This window comes from Pinus tabuliformis, chromosome 5_1 (assembly GCF_031772625.1).
Source record: "Pinus tabuliformis cultivar Carrire ecotype Pingquan chromosome 5_1, CPIR1, whole genome shotgun sequence".
In the NCBI taxonomy this organism is placed as follows: Eukaryota; Viridiplantae; Streptophyta; class Pinopsida; order Pinales; family Pinaceae; genus Pinus; species Pinus tabuliformis.
The window spans coordinates 685705472-685722923 of record NC_142305.1 but is presented as its reverse complement, the minus strand read 5'-3'; the positions used below and the strand labels follow the sequence as shown (position 1 = coordinate 685722923).

General features: G+C 37.5%; 1 protein-coding gene across 1 annotated transcript in view; it reads right to left on the bottom strand.

The window, feature by feature from the left end:
• Nucleotides 1-8642: 8642 nt before the first annotated feature.
• The window catches only part of LOC149166804 (putative serine/threonine-protein kinase SIS8), a 260799-nt gene continuing 251989 nt past the window's right edge, over nt 8643-17452 (bottom strand). The window contains exon 13 of the mRNA XM_089430268.1: nt 8643-9325. Coding sequence (XP_089286394.1) covers nt 9100-9325 — 226 coding nt within the window. The 3' untranslated portion in view covers nt 8643-9099. The remainder of the gene's footprint in view (nt 9326-17452) is intronic.

Genomic DNA, 17452 nt, shown 5'->3' with positions numbered 1-17452 from the left:
ATCCTAACCTTGAAGACTTTTCTAGCGTTTACAAACCCTAAGCCTACCAGTTCTTGTATTTTAAATTCCAAGTGGGGCTCATACTTTAGCACAAGTATTATGACTTTTCTTGCTTTATATGGGGGAGCCTTTCTCCTCAACTCCCTCTAGCTTTGGGGTAGCTTTCTTGAATCAAATCAATAACTTTTCTTTTGATCCAAATTTTAATTACTCAAATTGATCATTGCTCAAATGCTTGAAAGGAAACTCTTTCTGTTGGCATTATGATACAGGTATTGTTCTTGATGGAAACTCACTCAAATGATAGTTCACAGTGCAACAGGTCAACAACAAAGGATTACAGATCAAACTCCAAAGAATGAAGAAAGAAAGGTATATGCTGGTTCACTTTGTCCAAGGAGCATATACATGCGAGTTAACAGAACAAAAATAGCGTATAACATATACACACACTTTAATAGGAGGAAAAGCATGTACATATTGGAAAACCAAGTTTTTGGTCTAAGGTATTTTGATCCAAGGTATTTGGTCCAAGGTATTGACCCTAGGTATTTGGCCCAAGGTATTGGTCCTAAGTGGTTTTGGTCCAAGGTATTGAGAAAGGCCTAAGAGTATATGAGGAGAAGATCATTAGGCCAATGTGCAAGCAATAATATTCTAAGAAATACTTTTATCTGAAGTATATTTTATGTTGCAAGGTTGTGTTTAGGAGTGGATCTAAAATAATCATGTGCACCTTGAATTCAATATTGGATCAGGAATCATGAGACTTGAAATGACTTATTCTTGAATGATCCGATACTGGTTGAGATTAGATCTAATGTTTTGTGCCTGTTCTATTTGTTATCTATCATGATCTAGGTTTGTCTGAAGTCTGGAATTGCAGCGAAGTTTTGAGTCAATATTCACAGATCTGTACGCAGTTTCGTCTCGGCCAAAGAACGTGTACACGCAGATTCGGTTATTTCAAGTAGCGTATACAAAAGAAAAGCTTCTTTTCATATCTGATTGATCTATCTGATCAAATTCTGTTGTTTTACTGTTGTCTGTCAACGAAGTCTTCTTAGATCTGGATGTAAAACTGAATGCATATGGAGGCTGGCATTTGATTGATTGATTGTATAAGTGAGAAGAAGTGATCTTTGTCCCTACCTATGTAAAGCTCTGTAGATATTCATATATATTGATAGTTGGTACAGACTTGATTCAAAAGTTTAGGTTTGCAGAAGTTTTGAAGGTATACGTAGGTTTAATTCACAGAGGTTGCATATACACGCAAGTTGGGTTCAACTAAGTAGCGTATACACTCTAATGCATGATTTTTGAGGTTACAGCTGGTTCTGAATGATGATGCAGGGTTCTGCATTTAGCACGGTGCTTTGGTGTCAGTGATCTGATTGTTCAGATCAACTGAATATTAGTTGATGCAGTTTAAGTTTAAAAGCTTTGATGGGTCCAGTGTGAAAATTTGATGAAACGTGGCCTTCAGATTGTGGTGTTGTGATCCAGGAATATCCAGTCTGAAAATTCATTAAACGTGGTCCCTGGTAAAAGAGTGGAGTTTTCTTTAGGTTGGCACCTACGTAATAGTAAACATATTGGCTAGTACAAGAGCTAGGGGGTTGTAGCTCCCTTCCAGTAGAAGCTGGAGAATGAGAGAAGGTTGTAACCTTCTGCAGGGAGAAGCCTACATACTGGTATGAGTCTGCACTAGTACAATAGTGTAAACAAATTTTCTTATTATTAAAAGAAGACAAAGACAACAGCAACAGGTGGTTTTTGCCCACATCGGGTTTCTACCTTAAATCTTGGTGTTCATGTGTGTTGCTTGTGTGATGCTTTATTCTGTTTTTACTGCATTGTCTAATAAATCTTTGATATACTGGTTCAAGCTCAACACATGATAAATTGTCTAAATCACAAGTTCTCTGCATATACGCTAGTTTCTTTAAGCACAATCGTGTGTACACGCTAGTTCACTTCACTGAAGTAGTGTATATAAATCTATTTGGGAAATAAAGTTATTGATCTGATAACACTGATTCACCCACCTCTCAGTGTTATTTCCAACACTTTCCATATTCGAATTTGTTCTTGCAAAACCCTAGCATATCTCAGCCAATGCAATTTTTAACTTCAATAGCATATATAAGATATCTTCTACACAAACTTGTCAAAAACATTTATTTTATCATATTTTCACAATCGCAACACTATGCTTTTATTATGAACCTAAGGGTTTGTATGATTAGTACTAGATACAGATCAAAAATCTAGTTGTCCCATTTATAAAGTTTGAAACAAATTTCCTTTTGTTGCTTTAACAACCTCAAATACTTTCTTATATTCCACATCATTCATAAATTTGTCAAATCACCATTCTTGAATGACCTATTAGAACCTTGTGACTTATTTTGAATACATGTAATATCCCAAGTACATGCACTTGTCATTTAACCATGTTGCTACAACCATCCTCCTATATGGGGGGGTTTTTCGATTTCTACAGAAGAGAAGACTTCAACATTTCACATATCTCTCATGGCAGTTACACTTAATGATTGTAGTTGTAAAACTCTTTTCTGATGACATAACAAAAGCCAATATTGTTGTCCTCGTCTACACCATGCCATTTCTCACAACCAAACTTCATAGGGTATATGTACTAGTTCAAACCCTTGTTCACACCATCTGAGGATCTCAGCCTCCTCCTAAGACAACGTCCTAGCCATAAAACAAGTTTCCATCCCTCCTTAACTTCCTTGTCCCTTTCCGTTCACCAAGGCATGAGTGCTTTCGACTATGAATACACTCTTCCAAACTTCAAGTCTCTTTAATGGCTGCCCTTTCACTTAGACTAGTAGACAAATCCTTAGCAACCCTGTCTCATTGTCAACAACCTCATTTATGTGCCACGCTGGCCTCTTCACATGCTTGAGGCTACTCGACCCTATTCGCAGCCTCTTGAGGCCTTTCAGCCTTGATCAATCATCTCGAAGGCCCTCTCAACCTTACTTGTTGAGGCCTTACGAGGGCTCCGGTCTAGACTTCAAGGTAAATAGAATTTGGCCCTCTCTTGAATCATTAGACAAGATAAGACTAGGGCAAGGGAAACCTTCTTCCTGAGCACAGACTCTCCTAAACAAGCTCAACCCTCATCTTTTTAGACATATACTCTCCAGGTCAAAGATTTGATTACCGAATGGTGTCTTTAGATAGTGATCTCAATGTCCCTGACCTCGCTCGGATACCATGTTGATTTTTCAAGTGCAATAAAGACAAGCACAATTTCTGCTACTAATAATTACTTACAAGGATATTGTTATTACTTGAGCTCATTCCAGATTATCATTAAGCAATTATAATACAAAAAATTCAACCATAATACAATAGAACAATAGAGATCACATAGAATAATCATGCACAATAGACACCATTCCTTTTGAAAATCCTAGCTAGGGAAAAATGCAACAATTTTTTATTAGGAGAAATTGTTAAATTCATCAAAATTACAAACTAATTTTCTAGTCAAATTTTGTCAAACAAGACCAGCAAACTAGCACAGGTCAAACTTGGTCAAACTTCCTAATAATACACTCAATCAACCTGCAGTTAAACTACCCATAAAAAAGTAGAATTCAGCCTCTTGCTACTGCCTAGAAAATCTTGATCTGTTACCCAGAAGATGCTTGGAAAATTCTACTAACGAGTCACACCTTGTGGTTCACACATGCGAGGTCAACACTAGTCAAAGGCTAGTCTACAATAGAAATTTTGACTCCTTGAGAACTCAATTGTCTTCTTCGAAATTCTCTCTCTTTTTACACATGTGAATAGAAGAAATGATGTTATGAATTGCTCTGAATGAATCCAAAGTGATGAGGTCGAATGGCAATATATAGTGGTTTAGGGGTGCCCCAAAAGGTGTGTCTCCTTGACTAGGCGGCTTGAATAGTTGGAGCAAGCTTCACTTCTGGAGGCAAAATAAATTCAAATTTAAATTTTTGAATCCATCCTTTTTATTTTCCTTTAAGGGATTTACATGAATATCGACTATAGCTACCATAATTCAACACAATTCTCTCCATAAAATAAGTTTTGGTGCCATAACATAATTACAAATATAATCCATAATGAATTAGTGTTTACAAATATAATCCAAAAATGAAAAGCCCTCAATGTTCACAAACTCAGAATTGTTTAGGTCAAGAAATTAATTTGACATCATTTTATATTGGCAATGGAAATTTATAACAAGTTATGTGGACTAACATTAATTTGGAAGAGACATGCAAAATTAAACAGGAAAAGAATGTTGTCAAAATTGCATAATACTTAGCTAGGTCACTAGCTAAGTATTATAATTGTATATTAAATCACATTAAAATATACATTTATTCTTGCTCGATGTATTCAATTAAATAGGTTGCATCTTGGACATACACTTCTTTGTGTTATATTAATTATTAATTTTAAGTGTATTATTACAAAATCATTATTTCTAAAGAAAATTCAGAAACGTGTGTGCCCATGAATGACTCTAAATGTAGTGTAGATATTCAAACATGTTGGAGATTAATAATCATCAAATCAAGCTCAGTGTTTAAGAATAAGGATATTGATGAATCGATAGACATGATAGATGGGCATATTCTTACAAAATTGTTATTTTTAAAGGTTTGAAAAGAATATTAAAATGGCTCTAAATGTAGTGTAATTAATTAGACATAAATGGAACTCAATAATAATTGCTTGTGAGTGAAGATAATAATTAATCCATTATGGATGATCATTACATCTGCAAAGATGAACTCAACAAGAGATGTGTTATAAGCAAGGCAAAGCAAAATAGATTGGAGTTCAAAAGAGCAAGATAGAAAAATTTAATGAAAAACAAAGGAAACACACCCATCAAATACTTTTATTAGCCCTTGTTACTAAGAAAATCAAAATGACATTGAAATTTCACATCTTATAGAAAATTTTAAAAGCAAATATTAAGGTCTCACCTTGGAGGCCTCTTTATTTAAAGTCAGTTATTCTACCAACCCTATTCCCTTAGCACTAACATCTTTTAATATTATAAATATTAACACAATATCCCCATAGAGTTTAAACATTGATCAGAAAAAGAGAACCTATGACTTTCACAGACTCACCACACCCATGTTGCTCAACAAAAAGAGAACCTATGACTTTCACCAACTCACCACATCCATGTTGCTCCACAACAAGAGAACCTATGACTCTCACTGAACCACCACACCCATGTTGCTCTACATTTATGCATTGTTCTAAGCTAGCAACTTGACAGTCACTTTTTCACCATGGATTTTATAGTGTTTTATGCCATGTAGTGGGTTGACAAGGTTTTTTCTTTACTAATATGTTAAGAAAAACCAAATGATATGCATTGGATTCACTAGGATTTATAACTAGTATGCTAACTAAATCAATCAACGTATTGTTGATTTAACAAAACCACATTTTATTAATACAATGTTTTTCATTGTAAAAGTTGGGTTTGTAATATAGATAAATACATATGTTAAGCCCACCTAGAATATTGTAGCTTGCAACTTTGGAGAGCCAATGAGCTCTACTGTAGATGGAACATGCATCGTGCATAAGATTTTTGTTGATCCCCAAAAGCAATAGGAATAATATCAACCTCACTTTAATTGAGCAAATATATTATTTATTATTTCTAGTATTTATATTTGGTTGTAACTGACTGAATTATAAATTCTTCTCCAGTTGAGGAGAACACCCAAGAATTGTATGCATCTTTAACGTTTACCTCTTGTGAAGACTCTGTGCATGTGGCTCCAAACCTGCATTGGCCACTTTTCCAAAGAACGTTTGTTTGTTTGTTTGTTTTTAAGATTACTAATTCAGAGCAGCATGGTTTGTTATCAAAGCTTTGCATACTTCACAAAAATATATTTATTGAAGTAATAAAAAAAAAAATGGTACATGATTTTGTAGATATTCATCATAGCAAAAATTGTTAAATATTGTTGCATTTTACTATATTTTTTCTGGAATCAGAGGAAAATAGCATAAAACAGAAAAGCAGATGATTATGGAAAATTACACAAGATTTGAGCCAATCATTTATATTGCTTTTATATTGTTGCATTGTGACACAACATTAGTTAGCCCCAATCATCCTTCCATTCGACACTAACTTATTAGTTTGATAGAGTACAGTTAATTGAAGACAGACCACATATTGCAATGATTTTGTAGATATTCATCATAGCAAAAATTGTTAAATATTGTTGCATTTTACTATATTTTTTCTGGAATCAGAGGAAAATAGCATAAAACAGAAAAGCAGATGATTATGGAAAATTACACAAGATTTGAGCCAATCATTTATATTGCTTTTATATTGTTGCATTGTGACACGACATTAGTTAGCCCCAATCATCCTTCCATTCGACACTAACTTATTAGTTTGATAGAGTACAGTTAATTGAAGACAGACCACATATTGCAATTAAAAAAAAAAACAAAGAGATACCTCAATTACATTTCTTAGTGTAGCTACTAACCCACGTTGCATGCCATAAACAAGAAATCAGAAATACAAACTGCAGGACCACATTTTGCAATTGCCAAAAAAATAATATATAATATATATATATATATATATATATCAAGGGATTCCTGAATTACATTCCTAGTATAAGTTTAGCTACTAACCCACGTTGCTTGCCCTCACCAAGAAAACAGAAATACCAAACTGTAGTGTTTGCTTCAGAGTCTATTTATAATTGCTTTTACATAGTTTTCTTTCTCCCTAATATAATTGATCAACAGTTACACATACAAGTCGCTTTCACATACCTGAAAATCAACAAAGATATCCAAGAACCACTTTTCTTGTCGACCTCAGAGTTAAAAGCATTGCAGCAAGTCTGACCTCCAAGGAATAGGCTGTGAAAATTGATATATGACTTCAAAATATATTTGTCCACTAACTTCAGAATTTGAGTTTCGCTGGAGGAAAGAATTATCATTGAAGGATTTTAAACTGAGCTAGAAAATATACGTGGATTTGCTTTGAAGGCCATGTTTATTTTGGTCATTGTAAAGACCTCTGCAATGACTAATTGGCTGATGTTTGGGACAGTTGCAAATAATAGTTCAAAATATATACAAATTTTATTTCTGTGAACTGATCCTTATCATGTACTTTCATGGCATCCTTAAATAGATAATTGTGTTGTAGTTGTGCACATATCTCATGCCCATATATAATTCCTTATTTAGAAATTTCCAGAAGTGAATGGTAGGGAACTACATGTGGCATTCAAGAAGTTGAGTTAGTTGTTTATAAAGATGAAAACCTGCATACAAAAGTATAGAGGAATGGTAATTTTGTAGAAAAGGTTTTAAAAATATTTAAAATTTAGTTGTACCCATACAAATTGAAATGCTGTAATTCATAATGTATAGGAACATACCATGTATTCCAAAGGCAATTTACTAGCTGAATATCAAATAATGTGTCTAATTTGACCTTAAGACCAGCATAATATTTTCATTGTAATATGGGAAGCATAATGCTAACTGTAAATCCAAAGGTCAAGTAAGACTCATGAAACGTGACTTTTGGCGCTAACAGGAAGCATCTTTTATCAAGTACTGATCCTGGCAACATACTTATGGTGCTAAAAGGAAGCATCTTTTATCAAGAACCAATCCTGGCAACATACTTATTCATAATTATCGATAAATTGCATAACCATAAATCCAGTTGTTTTCATGTACAATCATGTCAAATTGCAACGTTCAACCATAAATCTGCCCCTTTTACAACAACATTTTTGAAAAGTCCTGAATTTACAAAATTCTGGTCCTCGGAATTATTTTAATTTTAAGAATAGACTCTCTTTGCTAAGTGTGGTAACTACAAGAGCTAAGAATAGACTCTCTCTCCTAGGTGCAGTAAATGTCCAAGCTCCAAAGTTTGTCACTGCATAATTACACAAATGCATAAAACGAAACAAATGGTTCCAAGTTCCACTTAAGCAGCTGCAAATTCCATCGTATGCTGAAAAATATGTACATATGTTATCCCTTGAAATCCTGTTGGACTAGCCAAGAACACTCCATTTGCAGGAAAAGGAACTGCCAAATCTTATTCATTATTACTAATACCAGATCTAGAAAATCTGATAGATGGAACAATTTCTACCATCTTTATCAGAACTTTTGATTGCATTAAGAAAATTGCAAACTAGCACAGCAGAAAATGATGTGTTTACAAAACTCTAAGAATGTTTGAGTAATCATAAAGTGGAAAATATATGGAATTATCAAAAACTCATTTCTGTCGTCACAGAACAAACTACCAATAAGTTTCCTGCCACTTAACCTAATTATTATCATAGGACTTGGTAATTGTGCCATTTATATTGAGCATATTTGACTTCGTAGATACAAGCATTTGCAATTTGAAAGTTACAATGGCAGAAAAAAACAGGCCATTGTCATTTCCTGCATAATTGCGTGTTTCTATTTAACTAGCATGGTATTGAAACCATCACCCCACCACCAATATGTAAAATTAACTGAATATTCTGAAAACTTACACCTTAGGTATTAAATGTATTCCTTACCAAACAAGATGACACAAGCAACAAATGAATATAATTTATTACCAATAAAGTGAAGGGAGAGGCTACTTTCATTGCTCCAGGCACTCAGGGCCTCTGCTCCAGTTGCCAATCTGAAAATACAAATGTACTCCAAGCGCACTTATTGCAATCCCCTCGACAAATTGTTGGATCAAGAAACAAATCTCAAGTACTTCTCATGAAAAGTACATGATGAGCAAAATGTACAAGGTTCATACCATCTGTGCAACAAACTCGAAATAATTTGATGTATTCAACAGATTGAAGCAACACAAGAAAAATCATTACAAGAGAAAAACTTTTTCCAAGGAGCAAGAAAGAAACACTTTCCCTGCAGAATAACTTCCATGGAATTTAAACATATCAATGATTCAAGTGATCAGTTTTACAACCTTACACTGGAAACATTAAGCCACCAATGTCCACAGAGATCTTACTCTTCAAAATGTCATGAATCAGTAGGCTGTGAATCTTCAGCCCCAGCAATCCGTACTTCATTTTGGTTGGCAGCATGGTCCTTTCCAAGTTGTCTACTTTCTGCACGCAGCACGGTCCTTATTGGTGGTTGTCCCCTGGGCGACACCCGAGTAGCAGCCTGTGTGGATCCTGCAGGTTTTTGTAAAGGCTTCAAAGCCGACATGATTTCACCAAATGAGGGCCGCATCTTTGGATCACTGTAGAGAAAAATAGAAAGATAAGACCCAACTGCCCAAATATTTTGATTGTTTATCACATAAACTGATTATAAAATACTTAGTATTCCTCTAAAGTTTTGGCTACCTTTAAACCCTGAAAGGGTCAAGGGCATAAAATAAAACTTAGAACGGATCACTTATAATTGTCATTCATTTACAACTAGTAGTATATAACATACAAAGCCAAAAAATAGAATAAATACTATAATTGAACAAAACGAACCCAGCAGGTGTTAAGTATCGATTTTGGGATCACTATTGATTCAGACTCTAGAGGAATTCTCCCTTGCACACACAAATTAGTAGATTTAAGATATGCAGACAAGAATCGAGGAACCTACATGAGACAACAGATGGTGGCTTGCCTGATACTGAGAAAGGACAGGAGGTGGAGCATGGTGAACATTTAGGAATTTTTGGAAAGCAGCCTGCACAATTGTTACAAGACAATACTTGAGGTGCTCCGTCGGAGATATGCAACAGTTACTTTCCAAGATGATAATAGATTAGTCACTAGTGTGTTAGTTGGACTCTGTGACTAGTATTTTGTAAACTAGGGAGCTAAAGTTTTGAAGAGAGAATTAGCAGAAGCCAATAAGTTGTCACACAGAATGTGGGTGGCTGAAAAATTCACCTAGGCTTTTATGCTTTATGTGCCTTCTGCAGACTAAGTTACCCTGGTACCAACCATGGTAGGCACCTAACTACTCTTACAGATCTCTATAGACACCAATCTACTGGAAACACCAATCCCCACCGCTAAGCACCAAGTCACTTAACACGAGGACACGGGACATGAAGGACACGAAAATACGAGTATCCGACATGTGACACGGCAACCCCCAGAACATGACACAAAGGACATGTTATATATTATATATTAAAAAATATAAAAAATTAATGAATCACACATAAAATATGAAATATATAAAAGTTTTACATCATGATGATACAAATTCAATCACACTATTAATGCATATAACCAAAATAACATCGTGTGCAAATGCAATCCATCTCTAAACCAAAAATACATCAACAAAGAGTCCCTAATGGCCTGTATAGTCCAAAAAAAAAATCATACTACAACAAATAACTAGTACTATATATCATTGAAACCACTGCCTATATTGGGATACTCATCATCGATGTCACCCTCTAAGCATTAAAAGAAAATATAAAGAGCTTAACATGTCAAATCGAGATTATGTTTGTGTGATGGATACATTTTTACTAGGGTCATGACAGAGGAGTTCAACAATCAATGCCACCAACATCGAGGTAGATAGAGAGCTTGGTCCTCTTAATTAAATGTTAATTCCATACCCTCGTACATGACAAACTCCTACAACAAATAACTAGTACTATATATCATTGAAATCACTGCCTATATTGGGATACTCATCATCGATGTCACCCTCTAAGCATTAAAAGAAAATATAAAGAGCTTAACATGTCAAATTGAGATTATGTTTGTGTGATGGATACATTTTTACTAGGGTCATGACAGAGGAGTTCAACAATCAATGCCACCAACATCGAGGTAGATAGAGAGCTTGGTCCTCTTAATTAAATGTTAATTCCATACCCTCGTACATGACAAACTCCAATGGAAAAATTGTAATCCCCCAAATCTTGAAACCCTGAAAACTGTTATGTCTGCAAAATTTTGAGTGGGATCTAAAATTCTACTTTCTCCATATGAAATCCAATGAGGTCAAAATCACTCTCAAACATCCCGAGTCAATTAGCAATAATGTAAAAATTTAATTAAAAGGATGAAAATGAAAGATGAAATTCTCCTCTATCTTCCATTTTCATTCGTTTACTTTAAGAATTTAACCTTACCATTAATAGCATTAGTAGGGCCTAGACAAATCCACTTCCCAACACTTGGAATCCCTTCTAACAATGTCTAATTTCCCTTAGCTGCACTCCGAAACTGTTGAAGAATGGAACTAGCTTCGGTCTTCATAATTGTACTTGTCAAAAGAAAATTTATTATTAAAGAAAAATGACTTATTAAAGCATGGGTTTCACGCTTGGGTCAATGTTTTCTAGGTCAAAGCCTCCATTGAAGGCTTCTAGGTTTTGTCTTGAGTCATTAGAGTCATTGTCATTTTTATTAGGCCCTTCTTGGGATTTCTAGCCCTCAACAAGTCAGCCTGGATTAGGGCAATTCAACCTCACAAGAAGCCTATATATTGAGAAACTCGACTTCATTTGGACAACATCATCAACAAGTTCGATCTCTAAGAAGAAGTAGTTGCAAAAGAGTGCAAAGTTGCTGGAGGAGGAGGAGAGAAGAAGCTAGGAAGAAGAAAATCGAGTTTTTGGGTTGCATTTCTCTCACACGTGCGAAATTATTGGTTTGAAGATGGGGCCGAGGCCCGAAATTCTATTTTTGTCGCAGCGTCGAAGTTCTAAAGCTAGGGGCTGAAAATCTATTGTTGGGGCCGAAATTCTGATATGAAGTTGCACTTTGAAGAGTCGACACTTGAAAGGTGAAGCAAAGGACATCTTCAAGGAGGACGCTGTTAATTTTAGATAAAAATGGTATGTTCTATGCTTAAGAGCAATTTTACTTCGATTTTCTTATTAGCCCAATATCAATATCTAGATTAGCAATCACATCAACATAACAATAAAATGCAGATAGAACATAAACAATAATAGTAGAAGACAAGCCAAGACAAGAGGACACAAGATATGGCACTAGCCAGGGACAAACCCCAATGTGGGGAAACCCTTGATCAATTCTTCTTATTATTCTTCAAAAGTTCAGCAGAGAGAGAGAGTACAATATACAATATTCACTTGCCCAATCAAAGTGAAATCTGACTAGTCAAACAACAGTAACAGAAAGCCCTAACCAGAAAGTCAATGTTGGTCAACATGGCAAATTTTGACCTCCAAAACAACTTGGTCAACTCGGCCTCCAATAGCTAGTCAAATCAACCCAAAAACAGTTTGAAAAAATCCAGTCAAATCTAGTCAATGAAAGTCAATGTTGTAGCAAACCCTTCTGCAGTCAACACTGGTCAAACAACCTCAATTTCTGTGCCCAAAAATGCGGCCTACCCAAACAAAGATTCCCCACACAAAACTGCAGTCAAAACAGGTCAACATTGGTCAACGCAATTCAAAACAACCTTCCTACAACTCCAGTCAACGTAGGGATAGAAAACCCTTCTCTTCTTCGCACGTGTGGAGAGTTGCCTCTGAAATTCATACCCCATCAACGAAGGAGAGAGAAGAATGAGTGTGAGTGACATGCCAAAATGAGGAGGCGGCTCCTTGTATTTATATGCAACGTTGAGGTGCAATTTTGATGGTTGGTCGACCTTGACAATTTGTCCATAATCAAAATAAATTCATAATTCCATTTGTACATGTCAGAATGGGATGATCTTTAGATCAATCCTACACCTCTCAAAGAGAGGAATCCAATAAAAATATCAACTGCCTCATATGAGTTGTCCAAGGTGAAGTTTGGCCCTAGTTTCCAAATTTAACACTCCCTCTCAACTAGGGAGAACTTCACCTACCAAATTGTCTGACAATCTATACCATCCTCGTCTCTGCTCTGCTCTGTTGAACCATGAAGAAAGAAGAAATGATCGAGAATGTATCATACCATTCTCCACTAACCTGAAGTCAGTTTCCATTAATCCCAGATCAATATCAACATCCTAACATAGGGAGTATGGTAGTACACGATGCGTCCATCGGTAGTACTATGGTACCTATCCTCATTTCCCTACTCATTGGCCAAATAAGAGGTACTTCCCATGAGTCCCAGACTATATGGGTAGGATGTGCCAGCAGGAGAAGGTGAACCACTCATCCTATGCATATCTCAACATGGGGTATCACAGGGGAAGGTGAACCACTCACCCTGTACATTGCACACCGAGGAGGTGAACCATGCACCCTATGGTCGCTCATTGCTCCAAGAAGTACCTCAAGCCCCTCGGAGCTCCCAGAGCTCAACATCCATTTCATACAGAACCCTCATAATGGGGTCTCTCCACAACTCCAAGTCGTTCACGGAAGGTTAAGAATTTGACCTTCCCCAGGGGCTTCATAAGAATATCTGCGACCTGATCATCAATCCCAATGTGTCGGAGCCTTATTTCTCCCCGTCGTACCATATCCCAAATAAAGTGGTACCTGATATCAATATGCTTGGAGCGGTCATGAAACACTGGATTCTTAGAAAGATGAATCCCACTCTGGTTGTCGCAATAGATCACAGTGGTATCCAACACATGTCCAAACAGCTCACTAAAGAGCTTCGTCAACCAAACAGCTTCATAGGAGGCCATACTAGCAGCAATGCATTCAGCCTTAGCGGTGCTCAAGGCAACCGACTTCTGCTTCCTGCTCATCCATGATATCAAAGCAGAACCTAGAGAGAAGCAACATCCAGATGTGCTTTTACGATCCACCACACTGCCAGCCTAGTCTGCATCAGAGTAACCATGGAGCCTCACATTTCCGGCAGTGTATCTCAGTCCATAAGTGATTGTGGCCCAGAGATATCTCAAGAGATTCTTGGCAGCAATCCAATGTATGTGATGAGGCTCGACCATAAACTGATTCAATGTATTCACTACAAAACATATGTTCGGATGGGAGTTCACCAAGAACATCAGGGCCCCACGAGTTGATGATACTCAAAATGATTTCCCAAATTGGGCCCAGCAGCACTTCCGCATAACTTCTTGAAGTTAAGTTCCATCGGAGTAGTCACGGACTTGCAGTCCACCATCCCAAATCTTTCAAGTACCTTCACAATGTATTTTCCTTGAGAAATGAAAATCTCACTTGGCTTTTCCCAGACCTCCAACCCTACGAAGTAATGCATCAGTCCTAGGTCCTTCATCTCGAATTCAGAAGCTAACTCCCTCTTACATTGATGAATGAGAGGGTCTGCACCTGTCAGAAAGAGATCGTACACGTAGAGTACCAAGATAAGAGGCCTATCATTCTCAACCTTAAAGTAAAGGTTCAGATCAACTTCACTTCTTGTAAATCCAGCTTCATCAGATAGTTGTTGATCCTCTCATACCAAGCCTGGGATGCTTGTTTCAACCCATAGAGGGATTTTTTCAACCTGTATACATGTGTCTGACGATCTTGAACTTTGAACCCCTCAGGTTGTTCTATATAGACTTCCTCCTTAAGTGAACCATGCAAGAGGGTAGTCTTGACATCCATCTGGTGTAGATTCCATCCTTGCGAGGTGGCAAGGGCTATAATCAAACGGATGGTGGTATAGCGGGCAACTGGTGCAAATATCTCATCATAATCTACAACTTCCTTTCGAGAGAAGCCTCGAGCAACAAATCTGGCCTTGAACTTTTCAGCGCTTCCATTACCTCAATGCTTGATCTTGTAGAGCCATTTCAGGGTGACAACAGATTTGTCCTTGGCTCTAGGGACCACATCCCAAGCATCATTCTTCATAATCGACTCATACTCTTCGTTCATTGCATCCTTCCAAACTTGGTGCTTTGCATCTTCTTCGAATGTGCAAGGCTCAGATTTAACAATGGTGCTCATTGCAGTTAAGTACCCTTGGTACCTATTCGGCTTCTTTCTTTCAGAAAATGTCCCCCTAGGTGCAACATATGTCTCTTGGCATCTTCGAGAGTCTCCCGAAGCCATGAGGGTCTCCTTTTTTAGGAGGAAGGCTCATGATGGGGTGGATCTATGGGATCCATTGGTCCTTCAGCATCGAGCATTGGCTCATCCTGCGGTTCTCCCAAATTTCCTAAATTTGCTTCTTTGTCCTTCCTTGGAAGAGGAAGGTTACTAATCTTCCCAAGGGCAACATCCTCATCGAAGGTGACATCATGACTTATCTCCACTTCTCTTTGACCAGGCACATAAATTCTATATGCCTTAGAAGTTTCACTATAGCCCACAAATGTTCCTTTCTTCCCATAAGCATCCAATTTGGTTCTCTTTTCTTTCGGCACATGAAAATATACGGGACAACCAAAAAGTCTAAAGTGAGAAACATCAAGTTTCTTAACGGTGAAAACTTCTTCGGGAGTTTTGGACTCCAACGCTTAATGAGGGCATCTATTTTGAACATACACGGCAGTGTTTTCAACTTCGGCCTATAAGAACTTCGAAAGGCTTTGATCATGAAGCATGGCATGAGTGGATTCTACGATAAAACGGTTCTTCCTTTCAACAACACCATTTTTCTCAGGAGTATATGTGGTAGTAGTCTCCCTCTTAATGCCAGCTTCTCTACAATAATTATTGAACTCATTTGATTCATATTCGGTTCAATTATCGGTCCTCAATATTTTGATCTTCTTCCTGGTTTGATTTTTGACCAAAGATTTGAAAGAACGGAACCATGAGAATACTTCGTCCTATGAAAATCTCTGAATTTAACACATCAGAAATCCCTACTACTATTTTTAGTTTATTATCTCCTATTTGTTCTTTACATTAACAAGTTATTTAATCATATAAACATCGAAATAAACACAATCGGAGCCTTCACAAATATGCAGATCAAAAACTACAATAAACTGAGACAACACAAGGGACACCGTTATTTTTGGACAATCGTCCCTGGAAAAACCCAATGTGGGAAAACTGGTGCAACAAATATGAGGGTTTTATTATTATGCAGTTTTCTGAATACAAGTAGGGTGCCAAAAATGGCTCACCCTTCAGAGATTTTCCTGGGCAGAAGTACCTTTCTCCAGATATTTTGGCTAATCAACAACCGGATGATTGGTCCCACAGCAACTTCAACTTTTCCTTAGTTGGATAGTGAAAGCTGCTCCAAGCTATCTTCAGGAACTGCGTCACCCTCTACAGCTCTGCCTCTGTGTCTCAACTCTCAGTCTGCCCCACGAAAACACCACAGCGCAGCTCTTTCTACCCAGTGTCAGCTTTGCTAGCCTTTGCGTCAATTTCTCGGCCTCCTGCGGCACTAGCGCTGGCCCTCCAAACCTCTACATCACTTTCTCGACCTCCTACGACACTAGCACTGGCCCTTTAAACCTCTGCATCAGTTTCTCAGCCTCCTGCATCACTAGCGTTGGCCCTCCAAACTGCTACGTCAGCTCTGGCTGCCTTTGTGCTGTCTCTCCGGCACTATCTCTACCTCTTTGCTATGTATTCTTGGCCTTCTGTCGAACTGCCCCTTGCTACAACAGATCACTATCTCGATTTCTCAGCAAACCCTGCCTTAGAAATCAATTTGACTTATCAACTTGGTATATCTCCAACTAACCCTCAAGCATCCTCTTATATTTTTCCTGTTGACGATTCAACAACCGAGATTAAGTCCCTAATCAATGGCTAAGATTAGATCTAGCTTGATCCTCGTTATTTACAACTTTCTCACCCATATTATATTAATACACATTAATATTTTAATTTTCCTAAATTTAGACTTAGGAACCCCACTAAAAATGTCAATTATTTTAATATCTCTTCATCCGAGTGGAATTTCTCCAAATGATTTCTGGGTATTGGAGATCTCATGTGCCTTAGCCTCTCCACCAATTTTCATGACTAGAGCACATCCTCTGCTACCAAAAATCAACACTCCCTCTTAGCAAGGAATGTGCTCTAGTAATGCTTCACCATGGAACCATCACACTGATCTTCCACACTGATACCTGTGTAGATGCTTGGCCTACTGCCTCACATCCCTTGCACTGCTGCTTCCTGTACTGCTACCCATATCACTGCCACTATCACTACTACATCTATACTGCAGCTACCTCTCAACATGCTACATCATGCTGCCCATAGCACTGTCACTGCTAACTGCTGCACTGCAACTCAATTACCAAGTAGGTAACTGACTTCCCCCAAATACTGACATCCTGGACAGTCTGGAAGCCTCGTGATGTTGAAGATGCCTCTGTTGCTATCCTGTGCTCCCTCTGCTGCCATTGTGCTACTGTGAACATCTCTCTGCCTCTCACATTGCTACAACATCTATTGCGCTGCTATAGACTTTTGCACTCTAGCACTGCCTTGTCGCTCCACCACACTTTGCTCCACCCGACATCTGTCATCATGCTACTGTCGTTAAGGGCTGCCATCTCTTCTCCTCTTCTA